Source organism: Notamacropus eugenii, chromosome 1 (assembly GCF_028372415.1).
Source record: "Notamacropus eugenii isolate mMacEug1 chromosome 1, mMacEug1.pri_v2, whole genome shotgun sequence".
NCBI lineage: Eukaryota > Metazoa > Chordata > Mammalia > Diprotodontia > Macropodidae > Notamacropus > Notamacropus eugenii.
In genome coordinates, this window is record NC_092872.1 from 63,669,448 (window position 1) to 63,697,021 (window position 27,574).

General features: G+C 37.9%; 1 protein-coding gene across 2 annotated transcripts in view; it reads right to left on the reverse strand.

Annotated features, from left to right (window-relative positions):
- Positions 1-4,287: 4,287 nt before the first annotated feature.
- Positions 4,288-27,574, reverse strand: part of MSANTD3 (Myb/SANT DNA binding domain containing 3) — a 30,256-nt gene continuing 6,969 nt past the window's right edge. For both annotated transcript variants that reach the window (XM_072604481.1, XM_072604473.1), the window contains exons 2-3: positions 15,053-15,502; positions 4,288-5,081 (exon numbers count right to left, since the gene is read on the reverse strand). In XM_072604481.1, coding sequence (XP_072460582.1) covers positions 4,672-5,081; positions 15,053-15,470 — 828 coding nt within the window. In that variant the 5' untranslated portion in view covers positions 15,471-15,502 and the 3' untranslated portion in view covers positions 4,288-4,671. The remainder of the gene's footprint in view (positions 5,082-15,052; positions 15,503-27,574) is intronic.

A 27,574-nucleotide genomic window follows, 5' to 3' on the forward strand; every position in this document is an offset into this window, starting at 1 on the left:
TAAAGATGTAAGCAGCTTCAGGAGAAGCAGAGAGCATGGTGGTGAGGCAATGGAATCTTCTCAGCAGCAAAGACAGAGATGACCACAGCTGAGGTAGTAGGGTGGAAATGGAGTACCAAGAAAAGAATGAAGAGGAAGGGTAGGCAGCAGCACTGGAGAGTTCCTGGAAGGGCTGGGGCCTAAGAGTGCACACCTGTCTCTCCTGATTATGTCCTATTCATGGCATCACTTTTCTCTAATTTACCCAGACCTGAAGCTTCAGAACAATCTGTGTCTCTTCCCTCTTGCAAGAGCCTAAAAATTGGTCTCTCTGTCATTAGTCTCTCCCTACTCCAGTACATCCCACAAATCACTGCAGGATGAATCTTTCTAAAGCACTCTGTGGCTCATGTCAATTTCTACCTCAAGGATTCCCTCCTGCCTACTGAAAAAAAAAGTCCAGATTCTTTAGTCTAGCATTCAAGGTGCTCCATAATCCAGCCCCACCCACCCAGTCACTTCACACTAATTCCCTTTATGTCTCCTTATCATTCTTTCTTCCCTCATTTGTCATATTATCTGGGATTATGCTATCTAGTCCTAAAGCAGTCTTAAATTTCTATGCACACAAATAAGCATACACAAATATTAGATAGTCCTAGAACAGAAGCTGAGAAAATTCATTCAGGGGATGGTGTGCTTCTCTTTAGCCAAAAAACAAAAGAAAAAGAAATCCATATTGCTTTCATTTTGATTATTTTGAGTACAGTGTGAAAACAAGCAATGCCTTTGAAATCAGGACTGGCTAAAATCCCACTTCTCCTATTTACTACCTATATAATCTACAGGTTAACAAGGTGGTCCAGTAGATAGACTGCTGGGCCTGGAGTCAGAAAGACCTGAGTTCAAACCTAGCCTCAGACACTTAGTAGCTCTGTGACCCTGGGTAAGTCACTTAACCCTGTTTGCCTCAGTTTCCTCATCTGTACAGTAAACTGGAGAAGGAAATGGCAAACCATCCCAGTCTCTTTGCCAAGAAAACTCCAGATGGGGTCACAAAGCATTGGATATGACTAAAATGACTGAAAAATAAAAATGTGACCTTTGGTAGATCACATAATCTGTCTGGACCTTTTTTCTTCACCTATAAAATGAGTGGAATGGGATTAGATGATCTCTAAGGTCCCTTCTAACTCTGAAGCTATGATATAATCTCCTCCCCAAAAGCATAGAATGTTAGAAATGGAAGGGGCCTTAGGTCATGAAATCCAATCTCCCTGATTATACAGATGAGAAAATTGAGGAATTGAGAGTTAAGTGATACACCCAATGTCACATAGCTAGAGGCAGGATTTGAACTTGGCTGGTCTTATCCATATATCTACACCATCTAGCTGTCGTATGATCCAACCCCTCTCCTCCAGAGATGAGAAAACTGAGGGCCAGAAAGGGGAAAGGCACTTGCCCAGGGTCATACTAATACCCAGTGATGGAGCTGGATCTGGAATCATGTCTTTTGAATTCCGGTGTTATTTCCACTGTATTGTGCCATCTTCCATAAATCTAGACCTTGGGAGGGTCCACAGGGAATTGGGAGAGGATTTAGAGCTACACTGTTTAGAGAGAAGGCAGAGACCCAAAGAAGTGGGAGGAGAAGGGACAAACTTAGAAAATGAATGATGGACCGCACATGTATAACTTATAACACATGTATAATCTATATTAAACTGCTTGCCTTCTCAATGAGGCAGGGTGAGGAGAGAATTTGAAACTCAGAATGTTTAACAACTAATGGTAAAGATTGTTTTTGCATGTAATTGGGGGGAAATGTTAAACCATTTTTAAAAAGAAAGCAAGTGATGCATTCAAAGCCCAGAAGATGTCAGGTGCCTTTTGCTTGGCGCTTGGCACACACCGCTTCTGTGGATGCATTGTTTTAGGATACTCTTGGTACTAACGCTCCAAACAAAATAGGTCTTTATCCTCTGGAAGCTAAGCATGATAACAACATTCATTTATATCTTTTAGGATTTTCCAAATTCTTTCCTAACAAAAATCCTGTGAGGCAGGTGTCATAGGTATTACTATTCTCATTTTATAGATGAGGAAAAAGAGGCTCGTACAGGTTAGGTGACTTTCCTAGGATCACACAGCTAATGCATGTCTAAGATGGACTCAAACCCAGGCTTCCTAACCCTAAATCCAGCACTCTCTTCATAGTGTCCAGGTAGAGTATATTCTATTACTTATTCTGAATCCTTATCTCATCACATATGACCTTGGGATACTAATGAACTACCTTAGAATTTATAATAATAATACCTCATATTTACATGGTATTTCACAGTTTACAAAGCACTCTTCCTCACAACCACCCTGTGAGGTAGACAGTGCAACTATTATTATCCCCATTTTACAGATGAGGAAACTGAGGCTCTGGAGGGTCATAGGGTCGTAGTTTTGGAGCTAGAAGGAATCTTAAGAGGTCATCGAGTCCAGCTCCTCATTCTATATATGAGGAAATTGAGGCTCAGATGTGAAGTGTCGTACTGAAGGTCATACTACTAGTAAGTAAGTAGAATGGAAACTCAGATCTTCTGACTGACAGTCCAATGCTCTAATGCCTGAATTTTGCCATCTCTTACGGTGTTGATCACCTCACTTATCCTAGCATTTTCTTCTCCAAACTGTCATTTTATGCTGAGGAAGAACTTGTCAAAGTTTCTGTTGAATCAGTCCATGTTGGTAAGATAGGTTGGTGATGGAAAAGTAACCAACCAGCTCCCTGCTCTTTAAATGCATAATTTCATCACATGAGTATAAGCTAGCACCTTTGGCATGGCTGGTGAATGGGTCTTTCTGTGGATGTGACTGGAAGCCCAGATAAAAGGAAATCAATAATTTAATACTATAGAAGTAGGTAGAAAATCCAGAGAAAAGGCGGGAGCCCTTGGGAACACTGCCAGGAAAGCAGAACCTTCTTAAAATATACCCGGTGTGATTATAAAAATAAGACAGTGTAACAAATGTGCTCAGATATATACATCCAAGTGAAAGCCTTTCTTCTTCCTGGTTGCCCTGAAGGCCATACGCTTTATTCAACGATGTGAGCTACCATTGCTCAGAACAGTTCTGGAGTTCAGACTTCTCTTTGGGAATACCTTTCCAAGACAACCAATCACATAACTTTATAGTCATCTCTCTCTGTCTCAACATTATAGTCCTTTCTCCTTCATGACTTTATAGTCCTCTCTCTCTCTCTCTTTTTCTCTGTCTCACACACACACACACATTCTCTCTCTCTTACACATACACACTGTTCCTCTTTCTCTCATGACTTTATAGTCATGTCTCTCTCTCTTTCTATCCCTCTTTTGACTATCCATCAATCAGTCTCAATAAACTCCGCACTATCCAAAATTTGTCTCATATGTCATCCATCTTATTATGCTTACAAAATCCTGGCTCTCTCCGGAAGACACCTGGCCTCTTTATAAAGTGCTGGTTGCTCTTTCATGACCCCGACACACACGGCCAGAAGAACTCAGGTTTCAGGTCCTACATCTATAGCTAGGAAGGATCTGAGGCCATCTAATACAACTTTATTTTATAACTGAGGAAAATGAGATGAAGAAGGGTAAGTGAACACACTTGAACCCAAAAATCATACCAATAGTAAATGTCAGAGGCAAGATGTGAACCCAAGTGCTCTGATTCCAGAGCTAGCATTTGTTTCCACCTCTCTACACTGTCTATTTGGCCTCCTCCTTGCACCCCATTGCCATTCCAAGATCTTCCATTTGGCTCCATCACTCTGCAGACTCTCTGATTTGTCCCATTATTTATATCTCTTAACCAAGATTCTTGTTTTGTTTGTGTACCATCCTTCCCAAGCTCTAGGCTGGGCTCCAGATGATTTCTATTATAAAAAAAAATCAAATTCACCTCAAAAGAATAAAAATGGGAGAGATGTTTTAAAAAGACCAGAACAAGAGTGTGTGTATGTGTGTGTGTGTGAGAGACAGAGAGAAAGAGAGAGAGAGAATCTGTGTGTGTGTGTGTGTGTGTGAGAGAGAGACAGAGAGAAAGAGAGAGAGAGAGAGGGAGGGAGACAGAGAGAGAGAGGACTATAAGGTCATGAAGCAGAAAGGACTATTCTGCAACTCATTCTCCATGAAGAGGTGCAGATGTGCTCAGAGCAATGGTAGGATCACAGAACCAAGTCTTTGGCCTCCCAAGAAGGATCCCTTTGAAGACAACAACCCTCATCTGAATGTACAAAATAATCCAAATGATAATAATAAATGGTCTCATTATAAATACCTTGTATTTGATTAAAAAAACAACAACCAAAAAAGCAAACCCACAGAGTTCTTGTATGAATCCTAATTAAAGACAATGTCACATTCTGAAGGACAATACTCATAGCTACAATGTTCGAAAACCAAAAATCACTTCTTTCCTCATCCTTAGTAGAGGTGGTTATAGATAAAGTAGTCAGAAAGGGGGGCAAGTCATGTGTGTTACCTGAATGTAATCTCAAAAAAGTTACTACTTTCCATTTGATTCAGACACTTAACTGGTCTCATTCCAACTTCGTTAAGTCTTAGATTCACAGATTTATCTCACACACCCTTTTTTCCAAACACCTTCGTTAAATATAAATTCCCATGCGTGTTCATTCCCCATCCTCTATGGTGAATTGGGGAAGGGCCTGTTAAATGATGACACAGGCCACTCCTTGGTAAAAGTTTGCAGTTTTCTCTCCCAGTACATCTTCTTTTTGTTGAGGACTTCCATTTTTATCCTGTGTTCCTCTTCTGCCATTTCACATTCTCTTTCGATCTGCTGGATTTTGGCCACATGTACTTCATTCATCTGGATTAACTGCAGCTGCAAAATGGACATTTGCTGATGGTGTTCCTCCTCATGCATCTTTTTTAAAGCACCTTCCTGAGAGGCTCTGCTGCGGTAGTTTTTATTGGTTGTTATCCTGACCGCTGAACACGAAGGTTCGGGTTGAGAGGTCCCTTCACAAACTGGGAAATGGATTAGTTCCTTCTCCTCCTCACATAGCTCTCGATTTGAAACAGGAAAAGGCTCTGAAAGATAGGAACAGAAAACAGACCTTCAGAGGCTGCTCTCCCATATCAACAGACTAGAAGTAAATGCAGAGGCCAGTTTGGGAAGGGCGATACCAAAATGCCTTGGGAGAGATGCAGGACAAAGTGAATGGGAAGGAACAGATAATGGCAATTTCAAATCCCAACAACCAGATAAAATGGATTTACATAGAGTCTTTGCTTCCTAATATTGAATGCACTTTTGCCAGGAGGAAGTATTTTCTCCACAGGGTAAAGTTTGGGGTTTGTTTTTGTGAGTGTAAGTAAGGTCTAGAACTGCAGTTCTAGAGTAAGAACACCTTTCTTTGGTGCAACTCAGCAACTTGTCTACAATTTATAGTTTTTCCTAAGACACTGAAAAGTTAAATGGTTTACCCATAGTGACAGGATGCTTCAGGGTCTTCCTATGGCCAAGGCCAGTCTCATATCCACTACACTACAATTCATCTTAAATTTTTAACAATCGGATCATAAGAGAATAGAAGTAATGGGGGACAGGATAGGATGGAGGGAAATATAGTTAGTCCTATACAACACAACTAGTATGGAAATCATTTGCAAAACTACACAGATTTGGCCTATATTGAATTGCTTGTCCTCCAAAGGGAAGGGGTGGAGAGGGAGGGAGCTAAAGAAGTTGGAACTCAAAGTGTTAGGATCAACTGTAATGTTCTTACCACTAGGAAATAAGAAATACAGGTTAAGGGGTAAAGAAAGCTATCTGGCCCTACAGGACAAAAGAGAAGACGGAGACAAGGGCAGAGAGGGAGGATAGAAGAGAGAGCAGATTGGTCACAGGGGCAATTAGAATGCTTGGGTTTGGGGGGGGGAGAGGATAAAAGGGGAGAAAATTTGTAACCCAAAATTTTGTGAAAATAAATGTTACAAGTTAAATAAAAAAAAAATTTTTTAACAATCACAACAACATAACGAATATTTATACAGAACTTTAAAGATTACGAAGCACTTTACATGTGATCTCTTTATATGCTCACAGTATCTCTGTAAGGTAAGTGTTATCATTATCCCCATTTTATAGATGAGATAATTAAAGATGAGGGAGGTAAAGTACCAAGCAGAATTAGGAATCCACTGCTGTATCCATTATGCCACCTCGTGGCCAACTTAAGATACATTCATTCTTTCAGGCTGTTAACTAGACTTCTCAATGAAGTAATGAAACAATGGCCCAGACAAGTTAATGCACATTTCAAACATTCCTAATAGCATTTCTAGGGATAAGCTGCCTTCCCAATCATGAATTATAATACATTGCTATTTGCGAGCATAAAGTCCTGGTGAGAAAGGAAGGAGGTGTAGGCATCATTTTTTCACATTTTTCAAGAGACATACATAGGAATCATGTATCATATTCAAGGTAAAACTGGAAGTCAATAGCAGAGAAGGGTCTTCTTTCACCCTCCTAATTCCCAGCATATTGAGCCATATCCAGCTTAAGCCTGATACATCAAGAGATGATATAAAAAATGCAGCCCAGTTATTCTCTCCCTACATAGTGGCAGGAAGATCAGGCAGGATACACTCCTTATTTAAAAGAAAAGGGGGAAGGGGAAGAATACATTTGTGGTGTATTTAAGACTAAGGAAATAGTAATGGATTAGGTCAAAGTTAAAAATTACAATTAAACCAAGATGTCACACCATACACCACAATTAAGTTCCAAACAGATACATGACCTAGATATAAAAGGTCCATTATAAACAATTTAAAAGAGGATAGAGGAAGGCAATTGTTACAACAATGGATAGGGGGAAGAAATCATGACTAGACAAGGGATAGAGAGGATTACAGAAGAGGATCAAATTTGATTGCATAAAACTGAAACATTTTTGCACAATCAAAATCAACTAAAGTGAGAAGAGAAGCAGTTAACTGGGGGTGGGGGGTGGGGAATCTTTAGTTTCTCTCAAAACAGTCTGATATCTAAGTGAGAAGGCAGCTACGTGGCACCATAGTGCAGAGAGTGCCAGGTCTGGAGTTAGGAAGATTCTTCTTGCTCAGTTCAAATCTAGCTTCAGATACTTACTAGCTGTCTGACCCATAGCAAGTCACTTAACCCTGTTTGCCTCAGTTTCCTCATCTGTAAAATGAGCTGGAGAAGGAAATGGCAAACCAGATTGGTATCTCTGCCAAGAAGTCATGAAGAGTCGGTCATGACTGAAAATGACTCAACACCATCTAAGATAGAACTGATTAAAATATATGAATATATACATGTATGAATAAAATATGAAACAAACCCTTATAAATAAAAAGATATAAATATATTCCCCCAGGAAGTGGTCAAAGGATATGAACAGGCAATTAGTTCCCAAAGGAAGATATCCATGTCATAAAGAGAAAAAAATGCTCCAAATCACTAATAATCAAAGAGATTCACATTAAAACAATTCTGAGGTTATATTTCTCAAATTGGTAAAGATGGCAAAAAAGGGAAATGACAATTGTTGGAAAGACTTTGGGAAGACTGACACATTAGTGAACTGTTAGTGGCCCAGTCATTCTGGTAACTATTTGCAAGGAGGTACAAAGAGCTATTGAACTCTGACCTGGTGATATGCTAAGCCTGTAATCCAAAGAGATCAAAAAAGAGGGAAAGGATCCATATATACAAAAATATTTGTACAACTCCTTTTGATGTGGCAAAACACACACACACACACACACACCCTAAAACTGGGAACAAAGGAGATGCCCATTAATGGAAGCTAACTAAATTATGATATACGATATGGTTGTAGTGGTATATTATTGAGCCATAAGAAATGGCAAAATGGACAGTTTCAGAGAATGCAGGGAAGAAAACTGATGCAGAGTGACGTAAAAACAACCAAGAGAACTTATTTATACAATAACAACATGGTAATAACAAACAACTTTGAAAGACTAAGAACTCAATCAATATGATGACCAACCAGAACTCCAGAGGCTGATGATGGAACATACTACCCACCCCCTGCCAGAAAAGTGCTGGATTCATGATAGGAAACATATTTTTGCATAAGACAAATGTGTGGATTTGTTTTTCTTTATTATTTGTTACAAGGCTTGTGCTTTTATTTATTTTTTCCTGGGGTGGAGTGGGGAGAGATTTGGGGGAAGAAGGAATCTACCAATAGTTTTAACAAAAAATTAAAGAAAGAAGGTTCTATGAAGCATTCTTTTAAACTGCCCAGAAGAAAACAGAAAGAAGTTCAGAAGGAAACAGAGGCAGGACAGCTTTGAAAGTAACATGCTAAATTAATTACAGACTTTTTTTAAAAAGCAAGATGTACATAATAAAATGATTTCATATGTAATATTCCTTTTCCATTCTATTTTGTATATGGAAATGTTCTTGGGGGGCGGGGCAGGTGTTTGTTAAGTACAGAATAAAAATAAATTCTGACCAAGCACTTTAGAGAGAAAATAAAGAAAATTATCAAAGTTTCAAGTCCAGCACAGAAAACATGCTGAAAATGCCACACATGCTGTGTGGCAAAGAGTATTATGCCCTTATAAATAAACTAGGGATTATCCTATAGGAGCAGAAGAAAAGACCTCATAGACCATCTCAATCCAGTCACTGCCCTGGAGCCTCTATTCGACTCTTTGAAAATTGTCGTTGATGACCAATGAAATCATGAGGGTGATATCATGACTTGCTCATAAATTGGATTTAAGTGAGGCAGGCAAAGTCATCAGCCTCATTCTCTCCTCCAGAGTCACCAAAGTCCAGTGACAAAAGTCAAGATGACTGGGGATGGCTGGGGATACAAATACAGTCTAGGGGAGGAGTGAGAGGTCACAAGAAAGTCCAGCTCCTCCATACCCTCCTCAGACATAGTAAGCACTTTGCAAAAGTACTATGTAAATCCTAATCTTATTCAATGTGGGTTTTATTCCCATACCCGAAAAGGGCAACACACCCACTTCCCCACACAGAAAAGCTGCCCTTATGAAACTAGATTCAATAATCCTATGAGAAATCGTAGCAAACATTAAGAGTTATTTCCTGGGACCAATGAAAAGTAGGCATGACACAAAGAAAAATTATCAATATAGCATATTTAGTATAAAACAAAGAAAAACTTGCATAATTATTTTAGTAGATAAGAGGTAAGATTGGTAAGATTGTATCTACTGCCATTCTTAAAATAGATAGGAATAATTTTTATTAATATAGCAAAGAGGTCATATTTAAAACCAAGGATTAATATCATATTACCTAGAAAAGTTCCCCCTTTTAAAAACAAGAACAAGGTCTTCTGCAATTAATACCTACTGAATACAGTAAAAAAAATGTTGATCACCATTATCAAAAGTGAAAAAGAAATCTTATAAATGTAGAAAGAAATAAAAACTTCATATTATATAGACAGTATTAATATAAACTTAGAAAATCCAAGAAGATAACTTAAAATGACAAATTCACAATACACTTAGCATTCTGTGTCATTATAATGATTAAGTCTGGCTCTAGGAGGGGATGAGTAATTGCATCTCCTTCCCTTCTTTGCAGAATGGGGGCACGGTGTGGAATCTTGCACATATTGTCAGACTAATTGATGTGTTTGGCCAGCACTGCTGAACTGCCTTCTGTTTTATTTTTTGTTAGAAGGGATAGTGACGTATGGATGGAATATATTTGAAAATGGAGGTGATGTAAAAACAAGAGATACCACCTTAAGAAAATTTTAATGAGCAGCAAGATTGTGATATATAATTAAAAATCAACTGTATTTCACGATATACTAACAGCATCTAGATAGAAAATACAATGGAAAAAATAAATTGGGTAATAGAAAAGATTTAATACCAGTTATTAAATCAGTAATAAGTTATTTATGTAAATAGAAACACTAAATTCCAGTGGGAGCACTAAAAGAAAGGATTATTAAATGGAGGACAAGTTTATTATGTCTGGGAAGACTAAATTAATAGAGATTTAATGCAATATAATTGAAGTCCCTGTGGGAAATTTTAAAGAATATGAAAAATTGATATTGAAAATTATCTAGAAGGAGTAAGAATACTAAGGAATTTAAAAAGGAAACAATTATGTCCTTGCCCTACCAGACTTCTTATTCTTAAGAACTGCTTACAATTCTTCAGTGGTTCCTACTGCCTGTAAGATAAAAAAAATCAACAAATTCATCAGTCTAAAATTTAAGACCCTCTACAATCTGTCCCTAACTTGTATTTCCAATTTTATTTCAGTTTTTCCCTTCACTATTGTCTGATGAGATCTCAATTCAATCAGCCAATTCATTGGTGATATTTTCAACTTTGTTCCTAGAATCTGACAATCATGCCATCTATGTTGGTATTTATGTTGGCATTTAGGTGGCACAATGATAGAGTGCTGGGCTTGAAATCTGGAAGCTCTGAGTTCAAATATGACTTCAGATGTTTGCTTCCTCCCTGTGTGACCCTGGTCAAGTCATTTAACTTGTGCCTCAGTTTCCTCAACTGCAAAATAGGGATAATAGCACCTACCACACAGGGTTACTGTGAGGAACAAAGGAGATAATATATAAAGCACTTAGCACAGTGCCTGGTGCATTAAAAAATGTGTGTTCCTCTACCCCACCCCCACGCCTTCAAATCACTGATAAAAACACAGAAAAATATAAGATGGTATTCAAGTACAGATCTCTCTATAGGTTGATATCAACCACAGAGAAGGCTTGTTTTCATACTTTATAACACATGTAATAGATTGCAGATGGGCCAAAGAAAAACATTTTTAAAAAATTTCTCTAAAAGGTTGAGGAAAACAGAAATATCTAGCATTTATATAGCACCTTAGGATTTGCAAAGTACTTTACAGATATTATCTCATCTGATCCTCACAACAATCCTGGGAGATAAGTGCTGTTATTATTCCCATTATGCAGAGGGGGAAACTGAGGCAGGCAAAGGTTAAGTGATTTGCCCAGGGTTACAAAACTAGTAAGTATCTCAGGTCACATATGAACTCAGGTCTTCCTGCTCCCAGGCCCAATGTTCTATCCATCATCATTTAGCTGCCTATTTTATCCCAGTTTAAGGGAGAAAGATAAATTCATGACTACTAAAAAATATGGAGGATGTCAGATACAACATATTTGAATGGATACTTCTTTAGTACTTTGAAAGATTTGTGACCATGTTTACTCTCTAAATCAGTGCACATCACAACCTCATTATAGCTTTGTAACTAGATTCAGGATTTACCCTGGTCAAAAAAATTCATAACTTAGTAATATCTCTCTTTTTCTTTAAGGTTGGCTAGGTTGGTGATGAGATGATGAAGTTTTGGTCCGTTTGCCAAGTCCATTCTATTAGCATTTCTAGCTTGCCAGAAGTTTTTCCCTATTGACAGGAAGATAAAGGCACCTCCGTGCCAGGATGACGTACTAGAGCTACACTTGAGTTATTTCAATATATACAAAGAAAAACATGGGAAAAAAAGGAAAACATGTATGTGATCAAAAACACTAATGATCTGTTGGTTTTGCTTAACAGTTTGTTATAAGGTATGTTTCCAGGCTAAGGTTGGGGTGGAGTGGGAGGAAGATATTGGCAAATGAGCTTAATATAACAAAGCCCCAGTAGGCATCAATTTGATAAGTTGTTTTAAAAGTGCCAATAAAAGCTTACTGTCCAAACAAATAAGACAATATGCCTAATGTTGCCAATTTCATTTGCTAAGTGGTTAAAGATCCTCTTCTTAGCAGAGGTGATAGACTAGAGGTACTGAATGAGACATACAAATTAAGATATGGCAAATAAGTGGATTTGATTTGTGTGACTGGTTATTTGCTTATAAAGAGAGCTTTTATTTTGGTTGGAATTGGGGGAAATGGCAAATTAGTAATAGAGATATTATTAAAAAAATGAAGAAAAAAGAACATTAATGAATGATTAAGAAATAGAAGAAGAAAGATGTTCAGAAGGCACCAGATAAGGAGGGCCATATTGGATCTACCACCTAAAATTTAAAATTTGGAAAAGCACATTATGTAATTACTAAAAAAAAACCCACACACACAACAAAATTAATGAAACCTAATATTAGCGAGATATTGTTGGAAACCATAACATCAGTTCAGTCTCAGCTCCTACCATATAGTGCTTTACAAACAACAGATGTATAATAAACATTTGCTGGATTGATTCCATAGGAAAATATGTTCTAGGTTCTAAATAACTGACTTATAAATAGCTTTAATTAGAAAAAAAAAACAGTACCTAAGTTGAGGGTTTCCAAAATTACATATAAATATTTTCTGAAATTATCCGAAGGATGAAGGCATCTCTGCATAGCCATTTTTGTTACTTATTTTGTTATATCTATATATAATATATATTATATTGATATATTGATATACAATATATGTATTATATATAATATATAACAAAACTTATATTTTGTTACTTATCTATAGATATTTTACTTTCAAAATTTATTTATTTTAGTTTTCAACATTCACTTTCATAAGATTTTGAGTTCCAAATTTTCTCTCCATCTCTCCCCTCCCCGCCCCCCAAGACAGTGTGTAATTTGATATAGGCTCTACATATATATATATTCATATTGGACCTATTTTCACATTAGTTATGTTGTAAAGAAGAATTAGAACCAATGGGAGAAATCATGAAAAAGAAGAAACAAAAGCAAAAAGAGAGAGAGCAAATAATATTCTTCAATTTGCATTCAGATTCCATAGTTCTTTTTCTGGATGTGGACAGCATTTTCCATCATGAGTCCTTTGAGGTTGTCTTGGATCATTGCATTGTTAAGAAGAGATAGGTCTATCCAAGTTAGTCATCACACATTGTGGCTATTATTGTATGCAACATTCTCCTAGTTCTGCTCATTTCACTCAGCATCAGTTCCTTCTAGTTTTTTCAGGTTTTTCTAAAATCTGACTGCTCATCATTTCTTGTAGCACAATAGTATTCCATTATATTCAAACACCACAACTAGTTCAGCCATTCCCCAACTGACAGGCATTTTCTCAATTTCCAATTCTTTTCCACCACAAAAAGAGCTGCTATAAATATTTTTGACATGTGCATCCTTTTCCCATTTGTATAATCTCTTTGGGACACAGCCCTAGAAGTGGTATTGCTGGGTCAAAGGGCAGGCACATTTTTATAACTCTTTGGACAAAGTTCCAAATTGCACAATGTATTAGTGTTCCAATTTTCCCACATCATCTCCAGCATTTATCATTTTCCTGTTTTGTCATGTTAATCAGTCTGATAGATGTGATGTGGTACCACAAAGTTGTTTTAATTTGCATTTCTCTAATCAATAGTGATTTAGAGCATTTTTTCACATGACTATAGATAGTTTTAATTTTTTCCTCTGAAAACTGCCTGTTCATATCCTTTGGCCATTTATCAGTTGGCGAATGACTTGTATTCTTATAAATTTGACTCAGTTCTCTCTATATTTTAGAAATGAGGATTTTATTAGAGACATAGGTTATAAAACTTGTTTCCCAGTTTTCTGCCTCTCTCCTAATCTTGGTTGCATTGACTTGGTTTGTGCAAAAATTTTTCAATTTAATATAATCAAAATTATCCATTTTGAATTTCATAATGTTCCCTGTCTTTTGTTTGGTCATAAATTCTTCCATTCTCCATAAATCTGACAGGTAAACTATTCCTTGCTCTCCCAGTTTGCTTATAGTATCAGCCTTTATATATAAATCATGTACCCATTTTGACTTTATTTTGGTATACAGTGTAAGATGTTGCTCTATGCCTAGTTTCTGCCATACTCTTTTCCAGTTTTCCCAGTGGTTTTTGTCAAATAGTGAGTTCTTATCTCAGAGACTGGAATCTTTGGGTTTATCAGAGAGTAGATTTCTATAGTCATTGACTATATCTTGTGTACCTAACCTATTCCACTGATCCACCACTCTTTTTCTTAGTCAATACCAAGTAGTTTTGATAATTACTGCTTTATAATACAATTGAAGATCTGCTGTGGCTAGGCCACCATCCCTAGCATTTCTTTTCATTAATTACCTAGATATTCTGAACCTTTTGTTCTTCCAGATGAATTTTGATATTATTTTTTCTAGCTCTTCTATAGATACTTTAATAGCTCAGTGATTACTACTAGCCTTTTGAATTGTGATACCCAGTCATTGTTTTGGGTTTTTTTTCCTAACAATCCTTCCTTTTCCTTAAATGAATTCTCTATGACATGCTTGTCAAACAGTTATAATTTTTGGAGTCAGGAAGACTGGAATTCAAATCTAGACTTAGACGTTTACTAGTTGTGTGACCCTGAGCAAGTAACCTAAACTGCCACATTTTCCTTATCTGTAAAATGGAGATAATAGCATCTACTTCACAAGATTGTGTTGAGGATCAATTGAGATAATATTTGTAAAGCATTTTGAAACCTTTAAAGTGCTATGTAAACACTAGAATTATTATTTCTCTTTAAATTAAGTTAAATTAATTTTCTTTTGAGAATTTCTGAGATCCCTAGGTATTGTTAAAGGTTGGGAATCTCTGGGATAAGAAACATTGCAATAAACTTTTGGAAATGCTCATTGTGTACTATTCAATAGCAGACATTAATACAAATCCTCCTTGAAGAATGCCCGTTTACATGCTCAGAATGCATTCTGACCCGTTGGACTGAATGACATAATCACCGACAGTCCTTGGGTAAATCAAATAAAAAGTTTTCCCATTTTTGGAAGTATCTGTAGGCCTTGTAAGAAGGTGTCACAATGATAAAGGGCTGCAAACAAATAAATCAACACCTTATTCTAGTGTCTAATTCTTTCCCTCTATACAACTCCATTGTCCCAAACTCTCAATGAGGAAAATCAAAAACCAACATCAAAGTATATGTAAAAATTGGGGACATTACACAAAAAAAATGCAGATGGCATCCCAATGAACAGAACAAGGAGTAACAGGAGCATTTATACCTTGGTTTGCTGTGTCAGGATGGTATTCTGACTCTTCTTCTGGAGGACTCTGTAAAAAGTAAATTTGCTCAGGTAGCATGCTGGCAATCTTCTCTTTTCCTATTACCTGTGTGCTTAGAAGTGGACTAACGCTCCTTTTTACCTTCTCTCTCCTTTCATGTGCCATTATCTTTTTGGTCCGTGCCTTGATGTTTTCCCAACATTTCTTCAATTGTTTGAAATCTCGTAGTGAGACGCTCGGTTGAGAATTGTACTCATGGGCGAGGGCTTGCCAGGTCCTCTGCTTAAGTGCAATTGTCCTGGCATCGCTTTTCTTACACTCAAGCACATATTTATACTTTTCCACTAATGCAAGCAAGATACTCTTTTCCAATTCAGAAAAGTATTTGGCAGGTTTTATAATTTCGTTGTTTTGCATTTTCTACTCTTTTTCTCCAGGCAGTAAGAATCCTGTAAAAGGAAGTTTTAAACAATAATTATATGTTCAACTAAATCTTTGACAAGTTATTTTAACCTAATCACAAGTAAAGACCTAAATTTATTATTTTATTTTTAAAATTATTTTTATTGCATTAAATATTTCCCAATTAGAAGTAAAAAAAATTTTTTAACAATCTTTTAAAAAAAATTTTGAGCTCCAAATTCTCTCCTTCCCCCCTCTGTGAGAAGGCAAGCAATTTGATATCAACTATATATGTGGAGTCGTGTAAAACATATTTCCACATAAACCATACTGCAAAAAAAAATACCAACAAAATAAAACAATAAAAATAAAGTAAAAAAGTATGCTTCAATATGCATTCAGAGTTTATCAGGTCTCTCTCTGGAGGTGTATGTACAGCACTTTTCATCATCAGTCCTTAAGAATTGTCATGGGTCACTGATTGATCAGAGTAGTTAAGTCTTTCACAGTTGATCATCCTTACAATATTGTAAAGCCCTAAATTTAAATGTTTTCTTCTCTGCTAAAGTTTCTATCAAATACGAAAGTGTATGCTATCCTTAAATTTACCCATGTTCAAAATATATCTTTTTCATTAATAATACTTGACATATAAGGTCTCAAGGTTTACAAAGAATTTTACCCATAACTCATTTTACATACATTTCTTTTCACATGGACATCAACCCTATAAATTAGGTGCTAAGTGACTGCTAATAAGCATCAAGAGGAGAGATCTGAACACAGATCTTAGTGATTCCAAATCCAGCAACCTATCTTCTACATTACACAACATCATCTTGCATTAGTCTTTGATGAAAATTATTTCTCACATGTTACAGCAAATATAATCAAACAAGATTCTCTATATTCTTACTGGACCACAATTTTTTAAAAAAGATATATAAGAGCATAATCAATGACACTACCCATGTGTAATAAGTGGGCACCATGCATGTGAAATATGTCACTTATTACATATAGGGAGTATACTACATGTAACTCATTGTAAATAATATTGACAAATGGCTGTCCTGGGAGCCTTCCTAAAATGCTGGTTTTGGAAGGAGTTGTTTGTCTTGGATTCAGGTATACTTTAGCACTCCAGCATTCCAATCAATCAAAGGGCAACCTAGTACAATACTGACCTTTTCCTTTCCTTGCCCTCTCCCTGCAATTCTGCAGTCTATACTTATCAGTCACTTGACTTGTCTTTTTCCACAGTGGCTATTCCAAATTTTCTTGGTTTTTTTCAAACCTTCCACAGCAGCATCCTTTCCCCCCATCCTCTACGTTGAGGACCTCAGGTCATCACACACACACACACACACACACACACACACACACACACACACACACACACACACACACCCAACTGGGGCTATTCACCAAGACCTTCCTATTTTCTCCTTTTCCTCATCTCCCATCTTTACCCCTCCTTGACTCCTCACTCTCATTTACTGACTTCACATATCAAATCCACTGCCAAATCTTTTCATTTCTTCCTCCATAGCACCTTTTGTTATCCTCCAGATCCTCTCCATTTATCCAGCCACAACTCTAATTCAGGAACTCATCTCCTAACACCTGAAAATGTTTTTTCATTGGTTTTCCTCCATGCCTGCAATGTTCTCTCTCTTCAGCTCCTCCTGGTTTCCCTCAAATTCTGGCTAAAATCACACCTTCTACAAGAAACCTTTCCTGAAATTCCTGTAATTCTACTGCCTTCCTTCTATTTACAGTTTATCCCGTACTCATTTGTACACAGATGTTTGTGTGCTCTCCACTACTAGACATTAGAAATCAGGGACTGTCTTTTGCTTTATTTTGTATCCTCCGCATAACTCAGTACAGTAGCTAGCATAAAGTTGGTTGTTGTCCTTCGTCCTCAAAGAGGACCGAAATGACATCACCATTGTAAAGTGAAATTTCAGTGTGTCCAACTGTGGCTGATCAGATCAATATGAGCTCAGAATGCTCTACCACAGTTTGGGCACAGATAGTCCCTGTGAATATTTAGGGTGGATATCCCAAATTTGCACATCCTACATTTTCTTTGTGCTGTCTCAGTTCTGCTTTGCTCAATGAGCACAGCACCCTTTCTGATGTGGGCACATCATGCTGAGAGGTCCTGTGCCAGTGTCTCCCATGTTGCACAGTCAAATCCAAAGTTCTTGAGAGACACCTTGAGAGTGTCCTTGTATCATTTCTTCTGGTCACCATGTGATCACGTGCCCCATGCAAGTTCTCCATAAAATAGTCTTCTTGGCAAGTGTACATTTTCGCAATCAAACAATGTGGCCAGGCCATCAGAGTTGCGCTCTCTGAAGTATAGTTTGAATGCTGGGCAGTTCAGCTCAAGCAAGGACTTCAGTGTCTGGTACCTCATCCTGCCAGGTGATCCTCAGAATCTTCCTCAGACAGTTCAAATGAGAGCAATTCAGTTTCCTGGCATGGTGCGGGTGACTGTCCATGTTTCACAAACATATAACAATGAAGTCAGCACAACAGCTCTGTAGACCTTCAGTTTGGTAGTCAGTCTAATAGCTCTTCTCTCCCAAACTTTTCTTTGGAGCCTCCCAAACACTGACCTAGCTCTGGCAATGTGTTCATCAACCTCATTGTCAATGTGTACATCCCTGGAAAGTTCACTACCAAGGCAAGTGAATTTATCCATTCAAAACTTCTCCACTTCTTGTAACCAATAATTCCATGTATGGATGGTGTGGTGGTGGCTGATGGAGCACCTGTGTTTTTTTGGTGTTAATTATTAGGCCAAATTAGCATAGGCAGCAGAAAATTGATCCATACTTTGTTGCACCTCAGCTTAAGAGGCTGCATTGAGGGCACAATCATCTGCAAACAGAAAATCATGCACCAACACTCCCTCCACTTTGGTCTTGACTTGTAGCCTTTTCAAATTGAAGAATTTACCATCAGTACGGTAGTTGACCTTAATGCTGTGTTCATCCTCATTGAAAGAATTTGTCAACATGGCTGAAAACATCATGTTAAAAAGCATGGGAGCAAGTACACAGTCCTGTTACACTCCTTTGGTGACTGGGAAGGCACGAGAGCATAGTCTACTATCCAGAACCAGGGCAAACATGCCATCATGAAATTGATGTACAATATTGATGAACTTCTCTGGGCAATCAAATTTTGACATAATTTCCCAAAAGCCCTCATGACTAACAGCGTCAAAGGCCTTGGTCAGCTCTACAAACATTGTGTACAGACCTCTGTTCTGCTCTTGGCATTTCTTCTGGAGTTGTCAGGCAGCAAACACCATATCAACTGTTCCTTGGCCCTTTCTGAAGCTACACTGGCTCTCAGGTATATGCCCATGTTCCAGGTGAAGGAACTCTAGGTTAAGGAGGACTCTAGCATATAGCAGGCATTTAATAAATGCCTTTTCATTCATTCAATCATTTTTTCAGTGGAAGAAGTATCTCATGGATGATATCACAGCGTCCTGAAGTACTGAAATATAGTACTAATACAAAGTGGAGGTGAGAGGAAGTTTAATGACTTCCATATTTTAAAATATTATAAAGGAACAACCATCAAAACTACCCAATTAAAAAATAAGCCAATGGAACAGAATAGAGATCCCAGAAGTGGATCCAAGTAAATTACAGGTTTAATATATGAGAAACCTGACAAAAACAAACAAAATTTGATGAAATAATATAAATGTTATAACAATATTATTGGATAGTATAATATATAATAAAACAAACCAATTCAGGATATTCCTTTAATTAGAAAAGTAAGTTAAAATATTAAAACCTATAGTGATAGACAGGTCTATAAGGAACAGGTACACTCATATACTATTAGTAGCAATACAAGTTGGTCAGATGTTTCTGTAGAACATGGGTTCTTAACTGCTGTTTGTGTCATGGATCCTTTGGTTGGCTGACAATGCCTATGAACCTGTTCTCACAAAAATGTTTTTAAATGCACTGGAATAAAATACCCAGGATCCCAAAGGAAACCAATTTTCGAAATGATTAAAACAATCACCACCACCACCACTAAGTTCATGAACCTAGGTTAAATACTCCTACTGGAGAATAATTTAGCAAGTGGTAGAAAAAGCTATGAATTGGTCCTATCTTTTGCCTCAATAATCTCACTACTGGGCACATATCCCAGGGAAAGTAGCCAAAAGGAAAAGGGCCTATTTGTTCAAAGGTGTTCATAGTGGTGCTATTTATAGGACCAAAACCTGGAAATACCCAGATGCCCAACAGTGACAAAATGACTGCACAGACCGGTCACTGCAATAATGCACTTACTAAACCACCATTGAGAATGACAGATAGGAAGATCATACTGACATGGAGAGGTCTATGTGGAACAATGCAGTGAACACAGTATAACAAAGAACTCTGTACGCACTGACTGCAACTCTATAAAAATACCATTAGCTAAGAAGACATTATGGAGTTAGTTGAGTTGCTATTGATATTTGAAAGTGTGTTTATTGTTTCATTTTAAAGGTCACTAAGTGCCAAAAAAATCATTTAAAATATTGGAAGCAGAGAAGAGGAAAAACTTTAAAACAAAGGGTAAGGATCATGAGAACATATTATAATCAAAAGAGGGAGGTTTTTTAGGTAACAAAAAGCAAAGAGAGACATAAAGGAGAGAGACAAAGCCTCTTCCATTTGTCAGGCACTGTGCTAAACCCTCAGATACAATTACAAGCAGAAAGAATTCCAGCACCTATACTCAAGGAACTTAATTTCCAGTGGGAGCTGAAGTGTGTGTGTGTATGGGAAGGGGATGGGGGGAGGTGGGAGGATGGGAAAGAAGGAGTAGTTGCAAAGTCAGGAGAATGAAGCGAAGCTAGTCTGGTCCCTTCATCAAAATGGGAGTTTCTAGAGGAACTCACCGGTGGGAGAAGGTGGCCAAAGGTAGAGGGAAAAGGTAGCTCAAGTATGGTGGACACAAAAGGAAAAGATCAGGTAAAACAATTCTGAAACAACCAGAACACCTAAAACATTATTTCAAGAGAGAAGATCTCACTTTGTAACCCCAGATGATCTATGACAGGGGCTAAAAAAATCACATCAGGCCTTTGTTTTAGGAATTCAACATTGGAAAACCCTCAACACCAGCAACTGGTAGGTAGGGGGTCCCAATAGGACAGCTTCTCTCTAAAAGCAGAAACATTTGCTTTGCATCAAGCAGGTACTTGTAGATTTATTTGCAGGAATATAAAGAAGTAGGTTTATTTGCAGGACTATTTAGTATTATATTAACTTAGGGTCATAGATCTTTCAGAAAGGAAAAACTAAACGGATGAAGAATGTTTATTGTCTAGATATCAACATGGATCGGAATAGACACTCTTTAGAGCTTGTCTATTAGTATGGGTAAATATATAAGATAGACAATACAATGACAGGGACGCAGAAAGGAAAAAAGAGTTAAGTGGGTTAGATTGCTTTTAGGAAAGTGGCTTCTCATAGTAGCCAAGACCCATATTATCCATTAAATACTTTAATGGTGTCATTGTGTTGAGGTTAGGTGTGCTGGGGACCCTGAAATACTGACATGCTGGGTCCTGCTTGAATGAATTCGATACAAGCCTTCTTAAAATCAAAGAAAAACAAAGTTTATCAAAGATTCACCACATTGGGTTGACTCTTAAGGAGCCTAAACATTTGTAACGCTTGTATTCGCAGATGGGCCAGATACAATCTCAGCTACACAGAGTCTGAGCTGGATTGAATCTGAGTGCCTTCATGGAGGTGAGATGGAACATACACACAGAAAATCCATAGGAAAGATCTAGAGGTGGTCTAGCAGTCTGGGAGGAGGGTCTCAGGAGGATCTTGATGGGACTGGGGTAAATAGCGAAGTGATCCAGGGTGGGAAACAGCTGGAAGCAATTGGGAGGTATCAGACAATGGAGGGTTTGGGTGGGAAGTAGGTGGAACAATCAAGAGGGAACAGACAACGTTAGGGCTAGGCCAAGAGCAACAGATTTGAGTATGAAAGGCCAGGTTAAGTGGGGATATTCAAGGGATGTTCAAGGAGTTTCCCAGAGTCTGAACCCCATCAGTTGTACAACAGTGAAATCTGGAACACCATTGCCTCAGAAAAACTAAAGATACACATCACACAGACAGACAGCAATGGAAAAGCATATGGTGGGTATGGGCAGGCTGCATAATATAAATAATGAGGAAGGAAAAGAAGGAAGAATGTCATCAAAGAGCTGTGTGACAGAAGGAAAAGATGAGCTGGTTACCTAGTAAGTGGGAGGGATGAGAGGCGGGTAGCCACAGTGATCCACTGGTACCCTCACAATGTCAGAAGAAATTGAGGAAGTACATTGGGTGAACCTACTGTGCCAGATCTTTGGGAAAACATGAAAGAATCACACAGAGAAGGCAAGGACTGTTATCTGAATATTGTAAGAACATCATGAATCAACATGGTTATAAATCCATTTGATTATTTACTTGGAGATTTTGTGTTCAACAAGATCTTTCAAATAGTCTAGTTTGGAACCCAATAATTTTACAGATGAGAAAACTGAGGCCCAAACAAATCAACCTCTGAAAAAGATTATATAGCTAACTAGAGCAGTGATGAGAATTCTGCACACAGGAACAGAAATTTTGTATTGAGTTCAGTGGCACAAAGGGACTGATTTCCATAGGGTGGTTAAAATGACTAACTGAGCCACAATTGAGGCTGTGACTCAGCATTGGCCTCAGGCAAAATTGTGAATTCCAGACATCTGAGACAATCTATGCAAAGGCATAGATAGTCATGTAAGAATAACAAATAATAAGCCAGTTTGATTAGAATAGACTGGAATCGTAGGTGGGAGCCATATTGTGGAGGGCTTTGAATGACAAGCTGAAGATTATGTGTTGTATCCTGCAGGCGCTAGAAAGTCATGGAAGATTTTCTGAATAGGGGAATGAGATAGGCATATCTGTGTTTTAGAAAGGCTAATTTGACTGCCGTGGAGGATAAAATGGAGATAAGAGAGGCTCAAAGCCTGGAGGCCAGTGAGGAGGCTATTACAAGAGTCCAAAAAAAAGAGGTGAGGAGAGCTTGAAATAGGGTGGTGGGTATGTGAATAAAGAAAAGGGAATGAATCCAAGAGAGAATGTGAAAGTAGAGTCAATAAGATATGATAATTGGCTGAATGGGAATGATCTGGAAGAGGCAAGAATCAAGAATTATTCTAGGGTTGTTAATCTGGAATGATTTGAAAAATTGTGGTGCATTCCAAAGAAAAAGGGAATTATGGAGGAGGCTGGGTTTGGATGGAAATAGAAAAGGAGTTCTTAATCTTCTTTGGGTTATGGACCTCTTCTCAGAATATTTTTAAATGCATAAAATAAAATACACAGGGTTACAAAAGAAATCAATTATATTGAAATGCAGTTATTTTTAAGTTCACCAACTACCAGTTAAGAACCTCTGAAAAAAGAATGAACTCCATTCTGGGATATGTTGAGTGTAAGATGCTTACAAGACATCTAGGCAAAGATGTTCAGGTGGCAGCAGGTCATGGGACATGATGGAGCTCAGAACAGTTCATCCTCTTGTCATGCTTTCCAGCCTTTACCTCACTCTTCGTTTTAAGAAGTTATAGAATGAAAAAGCTTTAAGAAGATTTTAATGGCCTTTTAAAAAATATCTTAACGTATTCGAGGAATAGGAGAGACAATGAAGGAAAGTCAGTAGAGGGACAATCTTGGAGTAAACAAGTCTTTGAGTTCAAGACGAGAGTCTGACAGCCTGAATTTTAATGTTATAAAATAAAAAAAGTTTTAAAAAGCTTTGCTTATGGTCTTTTAGAAGATATTTTAATTTATCAGAGGAATAAGAGGAAAGGTAGTGGAGAGAAAAAGGGACAGCCTTAGAGTCAGAAATATTTGAATTTTGATTTCAAGAAAAGAAAGCTTATTTTTAACGAGACTTTGCAATGTAGGCCTGATTGCTTCTGACATATTAGAGCAAGTCACTTAACCTCTTGGAGTTCCTGAGGAAAATCTCTGAAACAAAAGAGAAAGTTTTTTTCAAATGGACTTTGCAATGAAATTATTGGTTGGGACAAAAAAACCCATACCACCCCCCAAATTAGAATGAATCAATTTATTAATGCACTTCCAATAAGAAAACCAACGATAGCTCCCATTTATATCGTCATTTCCAACATAACAACTGAGTGAGAGCAGATTTGGATGGAAGGAATTGCCTAGGGGGCATAAAGACACTGGGTTCCTAGGGAAATGAAAAGTATAGTGACTTTATTTTCCAAATTAAAGTATATTAAACAGGCTACCCTGTTTACCTTGGTGCCACAGCTGAGCAAGTAGCCTTTTTTATAGTTGCTACAGAAGGAATTAAAAAAGCAAATGTTAGTGGGAATTGAGTCAACCACACTGACTCCACCTTGTGACTCAATTGTGGAGCTAGCTCAGTTCCCTTTCTATTCAGTTACGGGTCTAGTCCAATTTCTGTCTGCTGAGAAAACTTTATTCAATCGTGGGAATTGTGAGAAAGCTTTATTGCATTGTTTGAACCTAACCCTGCATGGCTAGAAGCTGGATCATTTTTCCCTGCCACTTCAGAACCTTTAACTAAGGTCCTGCGTTATGCTAACCAGAAATCTAGTCAGATCCAAAGATTGATGGAAGGAGTTTTCTCACAATTATAAATCTCAAGTAGCCCATATGTCTTATCTGAAAACTAACCCTGTGCTGGCCAACCCAGTTATTTCTATGTTCCTTTGATTGTTTACAAATACTTGTGGGAAGTGGAGTACCTCTTGTTCTGATTTCAGGGAACTGTACCTGTTAGCTCTCCCTCTCCCAACCTGGACAGTCCCTCATCTTTCCTCCAATAAGCAATCAGATTACTTAATTTTGTATCCTGTTTAATTGTTTTCTTTTAATTAATTGGTCTTATTTGACTAATTGTTTTTAACGCAAAAAAATCTGTCTCCCCCTGTACTTGGGGTCCAGTGCCAAAGCTGAGGAGGACTGGTCCTGTTTTGTTACGCAATGGGCATACATTGCTTAATAAATCGATATGCTTGGATACTTGAACCTTTGTTTCCTCAGTAATTTCATCTTTCACTCGCCACACCATGGTGACTCTCTGTTCTAAATTTTCCAAGACAGTTCTGATTTCGAGAAAAGAAAGTTTATTTTTAATAAGGCTTCACAAGAGGAATAATCTTTGTCAGATCACATGTCATAGTTTGGGTTTGAAAAATATGCTTGCTATAATATTAGGACATAAGAGACTAGTATTCATGAGTTTTATGACTGGAAATGTCACAGCCAATCATAATAGGCTCATATTTTTAGAGTGTTTTAAGATTTATAAAGAACTTTGTAAGGTAGGCAGTCGAAGGATTAGTGTTTCTTTTTTACAGATGGGGACAGCATGGCTCTGAGTAGTAAGATGAGTTATTCAGAATCAGAGCTTCTGATTCCAAGATCCCTACACTTTCCATTATACATTGTAGTTTCTCATGGTCACCACATCTCCAACTATCCCAAGCAACTGTCCTCTATTTTGTATCCCACCTTCTATCACTACCTATGAGTCAACATGACTCATAGTACCAGCAAAGTAATAGGGGTCCAGAGTTGCACGTTGGGATGAATGTAATTCACTGCTGTACCAGCCCTTCTGGTATTGACAAGAGCAAAGTCTTCAGGTTTGCTTCACCCTGGAATGACTTTGTTCACTATTTCAGCATCTACCACATTTCACCATATAATTGTTGACACAGCATAATCATTGCATCCTTTTTAGTCCAAAAATCCATTTGTAACCTTTCATCACGTAATCGTCACATGGCATAATTCTATTAATCATGTTGCTTAAAAGGTAAACAGAGCAGTAATATATTCACCAGTGGCATATGGATATTCATTTATCTCTCTTGCATTGCAAACCTAGAATTCTCAGCACGTTGTCAGTATTCAGTCTTGATGTATATTCAAGAGTATTCTGTGCATCCTAATCTTGCACCAAAGACAGATTAGTAATAGGTGATTTTTAAGTAATACCAGCAGAATTTTTTTAAAGCTTCACATAATAGCTGCACCCTACTTTTTTGTGCAAAAAACATAAAATGTGTGATGATTATGTGGTGAAATATGGTGTTTTCCATTCATTTGCAGCCCTCACCCTAGTAGAGACCTACTCAGCTCTGAATCTGTCTCCTCCTTTCTTTTAAGAACAAGTCTAAGGTCCAGCTCAGGCATATGACCTCTATCAGTCTTGATATGTCAACTCAGTGGTTTTCAAGTACGTTGAAATTGTGAAGCTGTAAACTTGGGCCAGTACCTTATCAAATGTCATTGAGTGAAAGACCCAAGAGCTTTACATTTTATCCAGTAAATAGAAGGGAGTAGGCCTTACCTTGCACTTCTTGGCATCTGACCCCAATTCAGACCAAACAATGTTGCGTGACACATATAATAATGTTGTAATGGAGCTTTGGACTCAGAGATCATTTGGACTTGATTTGTGAAATTAATATTCATGGAGAATATTTTGGGCCCTTTCAATGGATTACTGAAATAACAAGATAGACCATTAAAATCAGGTCTATCCTTGAAAATCCAGGATATATGGTTTGACCATTTCCTTCTACAGCTCATTTTACAGATGAGGAAACTGAGGCAAACAGAGGTAAGTGATTTGCCCAGGGTCACATAGCTAGTAAATGTCTAAGGCTAGATTTGAATTCAGGAAGAAGAGTCTTTGTGACTTAAGGATAAAGTGAGAGAATACTAGGAAAAACTTCATCAACTTAACAGTTAAGCTGAAGATTTGCCTAGGTCAGGCTGCTACTTCAGATTAGGTTTGGCAATTTTCAGGATAGTTCATGAGGCAGAGTTGCATGGAGTCAGGAAAAGCCACAGTCTGATGTGAAACAAGTTTCCTTTGGAGATCCCAAGAAGAAATATGTATAATGGAGAACTTTACCTTAGAGCCAGGAAGACCTCAGGTCAAGCCCCAACTCTGACACCTACTGACTGTGTGACTTTGGGTTAAGTCACTAAACCTCTCTGTGCTCTAGACAGCTCTCTAAAGCTTTAGACTGTAGAGGAATTATGAGTTGCCTGCATTGGAGAGGGAATATTCTCACCTGAGCACCCCCAGTACCAATGGAATCAGTTTCAGTTCCTGTTCCTATAGTAACAGTTTATCTTCCAAACCAAACAACAACCCTGAGGCTCCTGCCCCTCCCAGCAAGATTTATCTATTTTTTTCTTTTCTATTAAAGGGGCCATCCCCTTAACTACTTTTTAAAGAGGCCTATTCACCGAATGGGCATTACCTCACTTTAAGTGAGTACCTGAAAAGGCCTTAGCCTAAAAGGCGAAGGTCTCCCTTTGCATCCTGGGCCATGTTCAGTCATCTTGATGAATATCTGGTCACTGGATCCAGATGGCTCAGGAGGACAAAGTGAGGCTGGTGACCTTGTGCAGCCCTCTCTCACTCAAAACAAAGTCAAGGGCAAGTCATGTCATCATTTCTCTGTCATGGTCTTCTTCAAAAACGAAGGATGAACACCACAGTGATTTCATTAAGGTGGGGAGCACTCCAGGTCTTCCTCCACACAGCTGCCTGATTATTATATGCCTGTGAAACCTGGATGGTGGACCAGGAGACTGAATCACTTCCATTTGAATTGTCTTAGGAAGATTCTGAAGATCACCTGGCAGGATAAGTTACCAGACACTGAGGTCCTTACTTGAACTAAACTGCCATGCATTTGAATTCTGCTTTGGAGAGTACAACTCCAACAAACTGGCCACATTGTTCAAATGCAAAATGTACGCTTGCCAAAAAGACTATTTTATGGAGAACTCACAGAGGGCAAGTGTTCACGTGGTGGTCAGAAGAAGCAATACAAGGATGCTCTCAAGGTCTATCTTAAGAACTTTGGAATTGATATGCAACATCTTAGGGAAGGAGTGGGGAGATAGGGGGGAAGGAGAGAAAGGGAGGGGAAAAAAAATCTAAGATATATAGAAGTGATTGTAGAACACTGAAAACAAATTTAAAAA